Source organism: Rhinolophus hipposideros, assembly GCF_964194185.1.
Source record: "Rhinolophus hipposideros genome assembly, chromosome: 14".
Classification (NCBI taxonomy): domain Eukaryota; kingdom Metazoa; phylum Chordata; class Mammalia; order Chiroptera; family Rhinolophidae; genus Rhinolophus; species Rhinolophus hipposideros.
This window is the reverse complement of record NC_138060.1, coordinates 34,425,299-34,440,048: the sequence shown is the minus strand read 5'-3', so window position 1 is coordinate 34,440,048 and position 14,750 is coordinate 34,425,299. Positions and strand designations below refer to the sequence as shown.

Sequence of the window (14,750 nt, the reverse complement as noted above, 5' to 3'; positions counted from 1 at the left end):
ATCATTCCTTGCTAAGGGAGAGGCACAGGCCACAGTGAGATGCAGCCGCGGTGAGCAAGCCCTGGGCGCTCCACTGGTAAACACTGCCGCTTCTGGAATGGCGCCTTCCACGGGGCGGGGCGCACACGTACGGACAGGGCTCTAGGCCCTGGGCTGCACGGTTCTTTATTCCAGCTCTTCTTTCAAGCCCCTTTCCTGAGGGTCCTGCAGCCTTGGTACCCCCGCCAGTTTGCGGGGGTGCTGCTTCCTGATCAACAGCTGCCGTTGGTGGGGTGGACCTGGCGTTTGCCCCTGACCTTCCCAGGGCCTCCGTCCCAGCGCCTCCTGGGTCCTGCTGCGTGGGAAGCACTGGCCATGGTCCACTGACTTGAAATCACCTCAGCCAGAACAATGTGCTGCTTTTTTTTTTGGAAGGTTTGAGTTTAGCACAGATTTATCGAAGCCACAGGTGGTTGATGCCCATTCTCAGCTGAAGGATATTCGCAGCCATTAAGATGCTTACCTCCTCTATTTCAGCCCTTCATATACTTTTTAAAAGGTGATTACTACACCTGGCTTTTTGATGACTCACAAGACCCTTGTATAGTGCTCATTCATTCAGAAAACGCCAAGTACTGTGCCAGGAATACTAAACACAGCACAACTCCTGCTTCTCGAGGCACACGGTCCCATTCTGAGGTGAAAAAAATGTGCCCTTTCAGTGTGGCTCCCCTGCTCTTCCCTCATCAGCATGATCTCCATCATGACTGCGCTGGACCCCTGAGCATTGCCTGGGCTCCAAGCTGAACCCCCTCAGTGCTGCCCTCACCTTCGCCCTTGCTATCCTTGAGTTCTTGGGCGGCTGCGCCAGCCCTACGGCCCCAATAGGGCTGCCACTTCTTTCCACGGCCTGCGTCTCTGCCTCCTGGGGTTCGTGTTTCCCTGGGGTCCTGTTAGTGTGAAGCACTGGTGTGGTGGTAAGATCATTTTGTTTCAACTGAAATAGGCCTTTAAAAACATTAGAGGTTAGCATAGGATTATCAAAGCTCCTTTCTCCACGTAGTCACTGGTCGACAAAACAGCTGTAATGATAAGGAAAATGAGCTTGAGCCCCATCCCTTAGGGAGGATATCCACAGCTGTATTCTTCACACTCACATCTGGGGCATCCCAGTGGTGCCTCCTTCATCTGGCAGGGGAAGGAAGGGGCCAGTGGACTGTGGTGTGTGTAACACCACTCAGATGATTCTCCCTCTGCTGTCTGAAGTGTCACGGTGCCCCAAATACCATAATCATGGGACTTTATGGCTCCCCTTAAATTCTTGGAATTTACTCTGGCTTTCATCTGGTCCATGCAAGCATTTGTGCTCTAACTCCCAGGCCTCTGTACCTCCTCTGCCTCGCATTTTACATCTGGCAGGCAGAAAAGTGAGTGGGCTGGGACATCTATTTCCTGTCCCTCCTAATCAGAGATGGCTTCCTTGAGGTGGCAGATTGGAGGGTGTTCCAGAAACTTCAGAACCTTTAAAGGGGAAAGATAATTAGTGAAGTTGAACTTGAAGATGAATGAGACCTGGTGAACTTGGCTTACTCCGCAGCCCCAGGATACCGAGCGTTCACAGGCCTGGGCAATTCTGTGCCTGGTCATGGCCTTGTGTCCTCTTTGGATTGGTCCCACAGTGCTCCTGGCCTTCAGGGCATCTTTCAGTCTGGAAAGGGCTGAGACCTGAAGGGGGCCTCTCAGAAATGTTCTCTAATGGGTGTGGGGGGAAGTTGGACATGGTATGTGGCAGTTTGGTGCCACCTAAAAGGTTGATTATTGTTCACCTTAAATTCTTGCCTTTAAATGGTTTCCCGGAAATCACCAGGAGGAAAAGATCGAGTCCTTGAACCCACCCATTACCACCCCTGGCCCTGGCAAATGGAGAGCAGGGACGACAGGAGATCACACCCCGAGTCTCAGTGCTGCCTGGAATTTCCCTTTCCATCAGCTTTTGGGGCAGAATGAAGAGTATGGAAATTAGTATGTCCTACTTTTGCCCCTTCTGAGTTGGTGGAGAACCCAGGTGAGGGGGAGGAAGGGCTTCGGGTACTGGACATAACACCCAGACATAGGAGGGTCTTCATGGAACATGCACTTGAAGAAATGTTCTTGCCCCTCTCCCCGCCCCCGCTCCCATATAGAATTGCACCACTGACAGAATTAGACAGGAAGCTTTGTGTCGAGAATTAGGACAGTTTATTGTTTGATCAACATGCTGAGTCTTCCACAGTTTACACAGTTCTATGTAAGGTCAGTGTGGCCATTTATGCTTACTGAGCCAGTAAGAGATGGAAATGCCACCCTCTGTGCTCCTCGTGGCCCGTCACTCTACAGGGATGAGTGAGGGAAACTGGGGAGAAGTTGACACACACCACGTGATCGGGGCTGGCCTTCGATGTATGGAGGCTTCCCACCAGAAGGAAACATCCAAACCCACTGTAAGGCTAAACCATCCCCTGGCTGGAGTCACCCATACAAGTCTGGTGTCTGGGGAGTTTACACATTGAGAACCCAAGGCTTTGGAACACCTAAATAGTTCATTTCAAACAAAAATGCAGAGGGTGCCCTGGTCTGTGGGTGCCCACAACAATCAGCGTGGACTTGGGGGCTGGCCCTTCTTTGCCGTGGAGGAGCCTGAAATGTACGTGGATTTGTTTTTCTTTCTGGCTCACTCAGACACGCTGGACAGAATCTCATGTCCTAACTAGAGTACAGAGGGTCTGGAGCACCCACACACAGCAGCCCTTTATGTGCAAGTGCGTGGTCACCTGTATACACACAGGTCGGCGATGGATGAAGATGGACACATCTTGTTTCCGACCACTTCCAACTTGCTGGCTGACCATAAGCAAGTCACCCTTCTCTGTCTTGGTTTTCCTGGCTTTGAAATAGGAAGGGTTATGAGACCTCCGCCTCACACCGCTGGAGCCAGGTGATAATGCCTCACATTCTCGGGGGAGAGGTAGTTTGGACACTAGTGAGCACACAGCCCTGCTTGGTTGATGCAAACCGACTTCTGTTCAGCTGCCCCACACATGGCTCAGACACACCTCCCAGTTGGCTACCTGTTCTCATATCCTGACATTCTCACCTGCCTTCCACCATCTGAAGGAATGACGCTGCTCTGCCTGCAGGACACCGAAGCCAGCGGTGCCATTATCGTCACACCTGGTACTTGAGGGCAAGGGCTCCGGCACTGGCTGGCCTCCAGGAGGATGGAGACATTGCACTCAACATGTGTCTGCACCTGAGCTACCACCTTTCAATCCTTGTTTCTGTTGCCTGACACTTGACCTGATCTGGCCACTGTTCCTCGGACCTGAGAACGTTACAGAACTTTGGAGCATGCTGACCGGAGTAACGTGGTGACAGGGACAGTAGGGAAGCCTCTGACCGAAGGAAACTTGCTTATAATCACCAAGCATGCTCACCTGGGACTACATAACTGTACTTCTAACACTCAAGATGCTTTCGTCACACTTTCATTCTGGCATGTGTGTGCATTTGTGAATATACTCTCTGCTTTTCCCATCTTGCGCTCAATTTTTCAGATGCCTGCGAAACAGCAGCTTTACTGACAACTTTTCTTCGACATCCCCCAACAAAAAAAGAGGGCCTGAAAAAGATGACCTTGCTCATCTCCCAGGTCAGGGCTAGTCTTTTGGGAGAGGGACTGAACTACTGGCTCAATTGAGATCATTCCCTGAAAGGATTCCTCCATTTGGCCTTGTACTAGCCCATCTGGATTCGGCAAAAATGTAACAGTCACTGCGGATGCCGGGGCAACCTCATGACTTCTTCTTCCAGGGAACTTGATCATTTTATTATATTGAACCTTAACTCTCTGAGTCAAGATCCTACCTACAAACAAGACAACAGTGATCGCACCTGCTGACAAAGAGAACCAAGGAACCAATGCACTTCTGTGCAACAGATCTGGCTGCCCTAACAGATGCCAGGAAGTGAGGGGTGGAAATCAGGCCATGGAATGGCATGGCACCACAACGATGGGAAGACAAGAGGAGGCAACTGCCTTCATTTTCAGAGGCCCACGGGGCTGGGGAGAGCCTGGACTCAAAGAGAGAGAATGTTGTGTGTGTGCAAGGAAAGGCAGGACTCACCGAGGCCACGTCAAGCCAAACAATATCTAGGGCATCTCTTACTGCTCCTCTTGGCTGTAATGGAAAAAAAGTTCATGGTGCCTTGGATATGTGTCCACGTGGGAAGGGAACTGAGTTTCTACTTTTTTTTTTTTTTCTTACAGGAATGTTTTAAGAAAAGCTACTCTTTAGTACCAAGAAAGTAAAAATCCACTGTATACTCATTCACTGAGACCCAGGGCAGATCTCTGCAAATAGGGCTGTCCCAGAGGCCACAAGCAATGGCCCTCACTGCCACCCAGGCTGGATGTTATAACATGGACTCCTATAAATTCTCACGAGGTAAGCACTCTTCCCACAAGCACCACTTGGGGGTGTGCCATGGTGGGGGGCGCTGGCCCACATAGCATGCACACCCGTGAATATAAATACATAGAGGGAGAAATGGTGCACTATTCCCGTGGGCTAATTTTGCCTGTAGTGTAACACAGCTATGTAATTATTGTATTGATGGCAAGACAATCACAAGTTTTTTTGACAATATTAAGTACTTCTTATTTCAACACATTGCAGTACTTTTGAATTTCCAAAACTAATCACAATGCAAGTTCCAACTTTAGAGCAGGAAAAACGAGAATATACGCTGAGCACATACGTGTACCTCTGTAAGAATGTGTGTATGTGGAAGGTGTATACACAAGTCTATCTCTATATATAAGTATGTACACACATATAAAAACTAAACATGACATCGGAATTACGTTCGTACATTGGTCTTTGCCTTTTGGAAGGGGAGCTCCGTGGGAATCCTGCTTCCTCTTTTCTTCACCTGAAGATAAATTTCTCTTTAAAGATCAGCTCTGACATACAGCCTCCTTAGCTGAAAGTGTGTCACAGGCCCACTGGACACATATCAGCGAGTCCTGCCAGGTTTCGCTGCCATTTTGGATTCGTTTCTGAGAAGTTCCAGAATTCACTGCAATAAGTTTTTGAGCGCTGCTTTGTGGAGGAATTCACCCCCCTCCCACACCCCAGGCGGTCATTTAGCTCACCTGTGACAGGCCCAACAGCAGCCTGGAAGAATCAACGCCAGCTTGGAGGGCAGGTTTTACTGTTTTTGGCCAGAGTCGCTGCTGTCTACCGCCTGGCTCTGCGCAGGCTCAGGGTCGGTGAGGGGGTGTATTTGGAGCATGGGCCCACTGGCTTACATCCCTTAGTGAGAAGAGAGCTCTCTTCACAGCTTTTACAGGTCCTCAGACTTAGCCCTTCCCAGAAACGTGTCAAAAATGGCAAGGATGGCTCTCTCTGGGCAACCTTCTGGAGACCCTACCTCACCCTTACCTTCAGGCAACCAGAATGCTGCTACAATATCCCCCAAGGGATATGCACAAAGATTTCAACTACACTGTACCAGTGGGGCAAAAACACATCAAGAAGTCAGCTTTTCCAGAACAGCACTCAGCAGTGTTAGCAGCCGAGGATGTGAGAGCATGCATCTTCGGGGGAGGAGAGGGGGGTTCTGCAGACAACCCCCCCTCCCCCAATCACAAGTGCACTGACACTGTGTGACACAGGCTCCAGCTTCCCTGACATCCAAGGAGGAAGGTTTCAGGGGCACACACTGAGTTTCTTTTTGTCCTTAGATTCATCCCAAATATGTGTGAACACTGGGCGGGTTGGTTAAAACATTTTCAGAGGTACACGTGGTGCCCCAAGTCTATAAGCAACACATCGACACTACCGACAGCTGCCAACAGCACCCCATCCTTCCTTCCAATGACCTCTTGCTCTGCCAATCACTGGACGGACTCCAGAGAACATAAGGTTGCCCATGGCAAGTGCCCTCACCCCCTTCAAGGCTTTTCAGGGAGCGGAAGGGGGCGGCAGGAGTAGTTCCAGTGGGACCTGCTGTTGGGCTCCCTGCCGTCCACAAGGCCGTAATTTCAGCTTGGAGCAATGGCTGATGTCCCACTCTGGCCACGGAAGGACAGAGTCACAGCTGCCTCTTCAGAGGCTGTTTCGTTCAATCAGTGTTTGATTTCACCAGGTAGGGCCTGTTTGGTGGGGCCTGGTTGGTTTGGGCCAGATGGCCCAGGATTAAAGCCTAATTAAGTTGCCCAGTTAATGTTTTTGTTTATTGGGCTGGGGGAGGGAGGAGGGCAGAGGTGATGGACAGTTCAAAGAGGACAGGAAGGAGGCGGTGTGTGGAAAAGGTTCTCTATAAGTTTACAAATATACAAAAAAAAAAGGACATCTTTCAAATAAAAATGGCTACATTTTTTATCTGGCAAAAAGTTGTATACACATGATTTAAATTTTTTTAAATTTTTAACAGTTTTTGGCAATCTTAATAAAGTACAATATATTACAACCAAACCAAAAAATAGTTGTTTAAGTAACAGCTGTTAAGAGTGACGTGATCCCTGATGCCCAGGCTCCCTCCCCACCCCACCCTACTCCTAGAGACAGAGAGAAAAGAAAAATCCTCCCATCTTGATAAGCTCATTTCCCACCCCCCTTTAGGAAGCTAACCAATAGGAAGCAACACAACAAGCGAGTAGTGTCAGAGGAAGCCGGGAGGTCAGGCTGCATTAGCAGGAGCAGCCACCCTCGCTGGCTGGAGGTTCCTGGGGTTTGTCCAGCTTGATGTCAATCACTGTAGGGGGCTGGGCTAAGGAAGACAACTCTCACAGAGAAGCTGCCACCCTGCATCACGCCCCTGTGCACCCTTAGCTGTCCTGCGCAGTCCCTCTGTCCCTTTGCAAACACCCAGGGCTTTGGCTCTTTGGCCTGGGGAGGAAGGATGAGAGTCGCCAGCTCCCACCCTTCCTCTTCTTCCCTGGCCCTCCCACTCTCCCTTGGACCCATGAGATACAAACTGACATTCGCTGTAAAGAAGGGCAGCCTTACTATTTCTCACTCCCTGCACCACATCGTCACCGTATATCCCTCTGGTAGCCCCACACTGTGTGGGAAGGAGCAGCTTACATGGTTCCAGCTGGACAGGCCATCAAGACCTTGCAGTTCAGCTTCTTTCCTGTACAGAGTTCCCCACACCATACCTATCAGTCGGGAAGGCCACGCTGGAGAGGCCAGTGTCCATCCACTGTTTTAAAATACTAAGTGAATAACTAGATGGATAAACAGCTTCTCCGGTGCATTTTTTACTCACTCAACAAAGGAAAAGGATACTCCCTTCTTTGCTCTTCTCCTGGACATTCTCCATTCCAGGCAGAGCCGATGCCACACGTCGGAAGAGCTGGAGAAAGGGAGAGATGCCGCATGAGCCCCTGCCCCGTTTTTCCCATCCTGCTCCTGCTGTCTCGCTCCTCTGTCGGCTTCTTGTTCTGACCTTGGCCTTTACTGTCTTGTGTGGCCCACTGACTACATCCTGGAGGACAGGGGCTGCACTAACTTCTCTCCGTCACCCCCAGCACCTCTCACAGCATTGGGACTCGCAGGCGTCTTAGCCAGCAGGCTAGCCAGGAGCTGAGGAGGTCACAGGAGCTGAGCATGGGCCATGGTGACCACAAGTGACCTACCCCAGTGCAGAAAATGATCTAGACCTCCGGAGACAAGCCCTTCGGCGGGTTTCTGCCCCACTGCCCACGTAGGTACCAGGTGTAGGGAACCGACTTTCCAACTGCCCTTGACTCAAATGACCCTCTCCTCAGGGGACAGGCCTACAAGTCTGTGGGCGCTGAGGCTGCTGGGCGCTGGGAGTCGGCCACAGTCACAGCAGAGAGACGCTTTTCTTGGAGAATTGACACAGGAGTGTGAACATGATGTGGGTGTGTTTAGGTGTGGGTGTGAGGGTGAGGTGTATACTACGTGTAGAGGTGTGTGGGGGGAGTCTGTGTGGTGTGGATACGTCTGTGTGTGAGAATTTGTGTGGGGGGGAATGGGAGTGTGTGTGTGGTGAGGATGTGCACGTGTGGAGTTTCTGTGTGTGTAAATGCACGGGGAGAGCTGTGGGGTGTGTGTGCGCATGCGCGCTGCGGCAGGAGTGGGCAGGGATGTCAGGTGGGGAGCTGGCAGGTATGGAACCTAGGAGGTGACAAGAAGTACGAAGCAGAAGCACAAAGGCACCAGCAGGTTGTGAGCGCTCCCTTCTCCACAGAAACACCAAGTGCAGGAACCCAGTGCGCTCTGGGCTTCCTTCTCTGCGTGAATGTCTGAGGACAGTGTGAGTCTTATTCGTGGTCTCTGTGGGGACAGAGCCAGGAGAGCAGTGTCCAGGCTCTCGGGCTCACGTGGAAAGGTGCTGGCTTGAGTAGTAGATGGCCATCAGCTGTTACCGGTTAGCCACTGGCCACTGATGTAACTGCAGTGGCTGAGGTAGCAAGCACGGACTGCAGTTAGCATGGCGGATTGCAGCTAGCAAGTGAGGTTGGTGGCAGAAAAGTGGGCAACGGGTTGTGGATCGTGTGGCTCCTGCTTCCTGTGTCATCAACCCAGCCTCCAGTGAGACTATAGTGGTGTGACTCCCCTATCTATGCTCTGTGGGTATTCCTGCTTGGCCTCACCATGTCCTGCGTTCTTATGTGGGGAGCGGGACCAGAGACCCCACGTGACATCCTGCATGACAGTCTCACCCAGAGCCCAGCTGTCTCAGAGCACCGAGGCTGGGTGAGGGGCCTATGGGAGCACCCAGGGCCAAAGGCAGTGAGGGTCCGAGTGGGCAAGTGCTGGTGGGCCAGGCAGGGTGTGGGGTGCAGTGAGCAGGCTGCAGAGGGGGCTCTGGAGTGGGGCAGTGTCATACAGGGTGTCATGCGGGGTCTCTGGTCCCGCTCCCGACATAAGAACGCAGGACGTGGTGAGGCCAAAAAGGAACACCCACGGAGCCATGGATAGGGGAGTCATACCACTATATTCTCGCTGGCGGCTGGGCTGGAGACACAGGAAGCAGGAGCCACATGATCTGCAACCAGCCGTCCGCTTCTCTGTCAACCAACCCCTTGCTAGCTGCAATCCGCCATGCTAACTGTAATTCGCTCTTGCTAGCTCAGCCACCATCTTCTTGCCAGCCCCCATTTTCTGCTAGCGTAGCCACGGCAGTTACATTAGTGGCCAATGGCTCACTGGTTACAGCTGACGGCCAACTAGCCACAGCTGATGGCCGTCCAATCACAGTTGATGGCCAGTTACTACCTGAGCCAGCACCTTTCCACGTGAGGCCGAGAGCCTGGAAACTGCTCTCCTGGCTCTGTCCCCACAGGCAGGCAGAAGCGGGCTGGGTGCAGAGGACCCGGGTCACCCCTGAGCTTTCCTTCGTGGCCTTGCCCCAGGCAGCCCTGCTCTACCTGTCTGTCAAAATCATCACAGCTTCTGCCAACGGCCAAACTGCCAGTTAGAAAGCAGCTCTTGGGGTCCCATGTGGGTCTCTGAAAGCAGATATGGTCATACTTAGAGTCCAGGAGGCTGCAGTGCATGGAGACTCCCCAGATCCACACAGGGTTTCAACCGACCCCATTTAACTGCCGCTCAGACCATCCCTTGGTTTCCAGAGCACTTTAGGGAGGGAGGCATCAGTTTCTCCCTGACCCTGACCACCGGCACTGAGGTTACTAGCTCTCTGCTTCCCAGCGCCTCCCTCCCCCTGCCCCCAAAGACTTTCCATCAGGGTCTAAAAGAGCAGCAGCCCAGTGTCTCCTGCATGCCTCCGGGGATGGGGAGCTCCCTCCTCCAGGAGACTGCACAGCAGCCCAGCCCTACACCGAAGGAGGCTGGGAAGGGGATGGGAGTGAACAGAGCCATGTTGCTGGGGTGGGAGGCTGAGTCCTGAGAGCTTTGGGGCCCCCACTCTGACTCTTCTCATGCCTCTGCCACCTTCCCCCCACCACTGGCCCTGCCCACGTGGGGTGAATCATCACTGCGTCCAGGCCAACTGCTGCATGGGCAGCTTGCCTAGTGTTCCCGGGGACGGCTGGGGGAGGGGGTGATACCCTGCGCAGAAGTGATGCCCCAGTCAAGACATGCTCCTCACTCAGCGTCCCCTCCCCATCCCATGGGGACCCTTCCTGCCGCACCTTTGCTTATGCTGTTCCCTTTGTCTGCAACTCCCTCCCTTGTCACCTCTCAAAGTCCTGTCCTGGAAGGCTGGGGCTCCTACCCTTTTGTGAAACACAGACCCCTCTGGCCATCTGGTGACATCTATGGACTACTTCTAAGTACGTGACATCAGTTACACAGGAGCATAAAGAAAACCATTCAGTATTGAAAATATACTGCTCAAGTCTTTGAAGATATAAACTGCTGATGTAGGAGCACTTCTGTTTCCCCATGAACTTGTTAAGTAGCAAGAGCTGGCAGTGTGTCTAACAACCACTGTGACACTGACGTAGTGACACCTGTCAAGTTCACGATGCGGCAAACCCTGTGAGGTGATAAGAGCACAGCTGCGATCCTTCTGTGATAAAGCCGCAGGCGCTGCTGCTACCGAGTCCTGTTGTCTACATTCATTGCTGAAGGTAATGCTAGAAAGCAGTTAGCTGTTACTGAAGATAAAGCTGTGGGTTTTCCAGCCCAAGCCCACTGACCTGCTGAATTCCATCCACGGACTCCTTGGGGGTCTGTGGACCCGGGAGAAGCCCCCTGCTCCGAGGCTCAGCCCTAAGCCTGCCCCTCTATCGCTCCTGTGACATGTTGGGCTCGCCAGGTGTCTCCCCTCTGAGCGCCAGCGGAACACGGGTAGGCTCCTTTCTCCAAGCCTGCCTGGCCCCCCACCTGAGCACCTGCTGAGCAGAAGGCATCACCCCTGCACCCCCCCGCAGTCAGGCAAGGTGCTAGAGAGACAAGGCTTCTCCCAGCCAGCTCGAAGTTAGAGGCTGGGCACTCAGGGAATGCTACAGGGGCCACGCCGTACGGCGGCCAACGGTGATTATTCTCCAGACAGCCCTTGAAGGCCAGTTCCTCCCCTCTCACATGCGTTACCAGCTCTGGAGATAAGCTTGTTCCCCGTTAGGTAGGTTTGTGGGGGCTCTGGTTGGCCGCCCCAACCCAGGCACTAGCCCCTTGAGACAAGGGAGGGCCGAGCCCATGTCTGACCATGTTGGAAGCCACACATGGGCCCCGTGGCCAAGCTGGGCCGGGGATCGGCACCAGGTGCATGCTACCTGCTTCACGTTATAGCCGGTCTTTGCACTGGTCTCAATGAACATGACGCTCAGTTCTTTGGCGCGCTGCTCCCCCTCCTCGATGGTTATCTGCCTGAAGATGAACGGAGGGGGAAATCAGTTCAGTAGAGAAGCGGCCCTTGGTAGACGAGGTGGGAGCAGCCTGATGTGAGGGGGACCGCCCAGCAGGGCAGCGGAGCCGACCAAGCCCCTCAGTCAGCCCTGAGGACAGGCTCTGATCGCAGGGCTCCCTGCAGCATGAAGGGGCACAGGGCACAGCAGGACACCAGCCCCTTCCCTACTCCTTCCATACTACTTCCCAGGGAGGGAGCAGGCCCTATGCCTACGGCAGGGGGGGGCTGTCTGATACCCGCCTTTCCCAATAGTCACCACTGCCAGAGCCCAGGTTTGTAAGATGTTTTGAGCCACATACCACCTCTCTGAGGGGTAATCTCAGTCCATTTTCCCAATGAGGACACTGAGATTAAAAGTGACTGCCCCAAGGTCACAGAGCTACTTAGTGAAGGCTGGGCTTTAAGCCCCCTGTTCTTCACTTCGAGGACAGGATTCTAATAAAGTAGGCTCTAATTCAGATTATTCCTTAAATGGCCAGAGTACATTTCAGGAAGCCCAGAGTCCATGACCTGTTGCTTTATTTGACCAAGTTGGGTCCCCTGAGATGAGCAGACCAATGTATGTACATAGCACCTAAGCGACCCCTGTGTCCTGGAGCAGCCTCTTCAGAGCAAGCGTCACACCTCGACAGCAATGGACCAGGAAATTCTGAGGATAATCCCTGGGGACCAGGACCTTCACACCCACAGCCACACCAGCAAGGACATTTCATGGGAGCAGAAATACAAAGTGCAAGCAGAAGACGGCGGGAACCCTAGGGACTGCTGTGTCTGCAGCTGTGCCGCGGGCATGGCCAGGTGCCAGGCCATGCACGGCTGGGCCAAGCCAGATGCACAGGGCTCCATACAGACCACGCACAGAGGACTGCCCCTGCCCTGCCCCTGCCGGCAGTGCAAGGTGGGGTTTCAGAGATGAGACACCCATGAGCAGGGGTTTACCAGGGGCTTTCAAAGCCTCTAGCACCCGCAGGGACCTTTCCCAAATGCCTGGGGACGGGTCAGACAGGGTTCTTACGACCCACACATCCCAGAACTCCTTGCGCAGGAGGAGCTGCAGAGGCATGGAGCGGAGGCCCGGCCTGCGTGCGCCAGCACCTACCTCTTATCAGCCAGGTCCGTCTTGTTGCCCACCAGCATGATGATGACATCGCTGCCTCTCTCCGTCCTGACGTCATCAATCCACTTAGAGGTCTGCTGGAAGGAGTTGAGGTCTGCAGGTGGAAAGTGGGGATAAAACTGGGAGTGAGATCCAGCTCCTGGCAGGAGAAGATAAAGGAGGGTCAGGGTGTGAGACCAGCAGCAGGAGGGCAGGCGCACAGGCCACACAGACTAGTACGTCTGGGCCTTCCACAGAAGGTACACATGTGTTTGTGGAGCTGCTGTCCTGGGGCCCTTGCATTGCGGAACCACCCTCTGGGGAGAGAATTCACCCCGTCTGGAAGGTGACTGTGTCATGATTTGCTATGTGGCTTTAAGGGCCCACCTGAGAGTTAGACCTGACTTCGGAGGCTCAGAGCAGAGTGAAAACTGGGCACACTGGATTTAGCTGAGCTTGGAAACAGTGGAGGGGGGCCACATCATCCCTTAGGGGAGGAGGGCCCTACAGAGCAGACTCTCACCAAGGGGAGCTCAAGGGGGTTCAGGAAAGGCCAAAGGGGTTTCTGAAAAGAACCCTCGGGTCTACAAGTAAGAGAAGGGGAGAGGCAGCCTCAGGAGCGGACAAAAGCCAGGGGAGGTAAGGCTGTTTCGGGGCAGCTGCCTTCCTGCATGCAGACATAAGCATGAACGTGTGCACACATGCACAAACATGCACACACAGTGCACACAAACACAAGGGCTGCAGCCTGGCCAGGGATCCCCTCAGGCCCTAGAGCCCCCGTGACCCACACTCACTTGTGATATCGTACACCACCACGGCCACCGTGGAGTCCCGGATGTAGCTGGGAATCAGGCTGCGGAACCTCTCCTGGCCCGCTGTGTCCCAGAGCTGCAGTCGCACCTGTTGCAGGGAGGGCAAGGGGGTCAGCAGGGGCAGTGGGGTCCTCGTGGTGGGGGTGGGAGCTGGGGGAGGTCCTGGCTCTGTGATGCTGGCACCGTCAGCTCTGGGGCAGGCATGAGGTCTCAGTGGTGCCCAGCTAAGCTTCCAGGTGATAAGCCCAAAGGAGCCCTCTCTGTCTCCCCAGTTCTAAAGTCAAGCACTCACCGTGCGATCCTCTAAGTACATGGTTTTTGACAAGAAGTCAATGCCGATGGTTGCCTGTTAGAGAAAAGTATAGAAAGGTCAAAACTGGAAAGTCTCAGGCGAAGGGGCAAAAACTCAATAATCCAGGCAATGACAGCCAGCAAAAGAGGGGGTACTGATGCCAAACCCAGGGTGGCTCCTGCTCTGCTGTCCCTGCCCCCCCCACTAAACAGTGAGTCCTCCCTCTCAGAGGAAGTAAGTTTGAGCTAAATAAGGATGAGGAGAGGGTTTTTAGGGAGTGATATAAAAGTGCTTTGGGAAGGGGATAAGAGAGCCTGGTGAGAAGGCTCCCCCAGGAACCAGGCCACTGGAATGCAAATCTCCTGCCCCCCTCACTTAGGGCCTGGAGCAGCAGGAGCTGGGTGGTCTCCCTGCTTGGCCCCTCCTGCCTCCATCCTGCACATCCTCCCCCCTGGGCCCTGAACTCCAGCACCAAGTGGGTAGGGGCAGAGCAGGAAGCACAGCAGCTGGCTGCAGTGTGGGGACAGAGAGCAGCTGGCTTTCCTCAGGGATGCAAAACACCCAGAGCAGCATCCCACTGGGAAACCCCAGGGACTCTTTTCTACCCAAACCAACACATTGGGGCCCGTGTACCCTCTGTTGTGGTAGAGGCAGCTGTGGGGGTGGGATGGGGCAGGGGGTATAGTTGGCCTTGAGGCCAGATGGCCAGGACCTACCACTCACTTGCTGTGTGGCCTTGGGCAGATCACCTAACCTCTCTGGTGTTATATGCACCCAATGTCCGTGACAGGAGCTAAGATACTGTCAGTATGAAATGGAGTCATTACTATGCAATTAAAAATAATGAAGACGCAGGCACAGCCAATGTCCAGGGCTCTGGTTAAGAACAGTGCAGTACATCCATGTAATAAGAATCTTGGCAGTCATTAAAAATCATGTTCTTGAAAAAATATTTAACGATTTGGGGGAATGGTCATCAAGTGAAAAACAAACACAAGGTATAAAATGTCATGTATAGTGTGATCCCAATTTGATTAATTCAAGTAGAGATATAAGTAGTTTTCCTATTTTCTTAGACACTGAAGAGAAGGGAACACGCTGAAACCTTAACAGTGCCAACGTCTGGGTGATTTTTTTTGCTTTCTTCGTTATACTTTTCTCTTTTTTCTGTATTTCC

At 53.2% G+C, this 14,750-nt stretch overlaps 1 protein-coding gene across 3 annotated transcripts in view; it reads right to left on the bottom strand.

The window, feature by feature from the left end:
- Window positions 1-2,194: 2,194 nt before the first annotated feature.
- RAB6B (RAB6B, member RAS oncogene family) overlaps window positions 2,195-14,750 on the bottom strand; it is a 54,061-nt gene continuing 41,505 nt past the window's right edge. The window contains exons 2-7 of one of the 3 annotated variants that reach the window (XM_081072605.1): window positions 13,574-13,657; window positions 13,264-13,369; window positions 12,470-12,581; window positions 11,237-11,330; window positions 7,314-7,380; window positions 2,195-6,777 (exon numbers count right to left, since the gene is read on the bottom strand). In XM_081072605.1, coding sequence (XP_080928731.1) covers window positions 6,713-6,777; window positions 7,314-7,380; window positions 11,237-11,330; window positions 12,470-12,581; window positions 13,264-13,369; window positions 13,574-13,594 — 465 coding nt within the window. In that variant the 5' untranslated portion in view covers window positions 13,595-13,657 and the 3' untranslated portion in view covers window positions 2,195-6,712. Of the gene's footprint in view, window positions 6,778-7,313; window positions 7,381-11,236; window positions 11,331-12,469; window positions 12,582-13,263; window positions 13,370-13,573; window positions 13,704-14,750 lie in introns of those variants that run through there. The other 2 variants (XM_081072606.1, XM_081072604.1) reach the window with 2 other exon arrangements.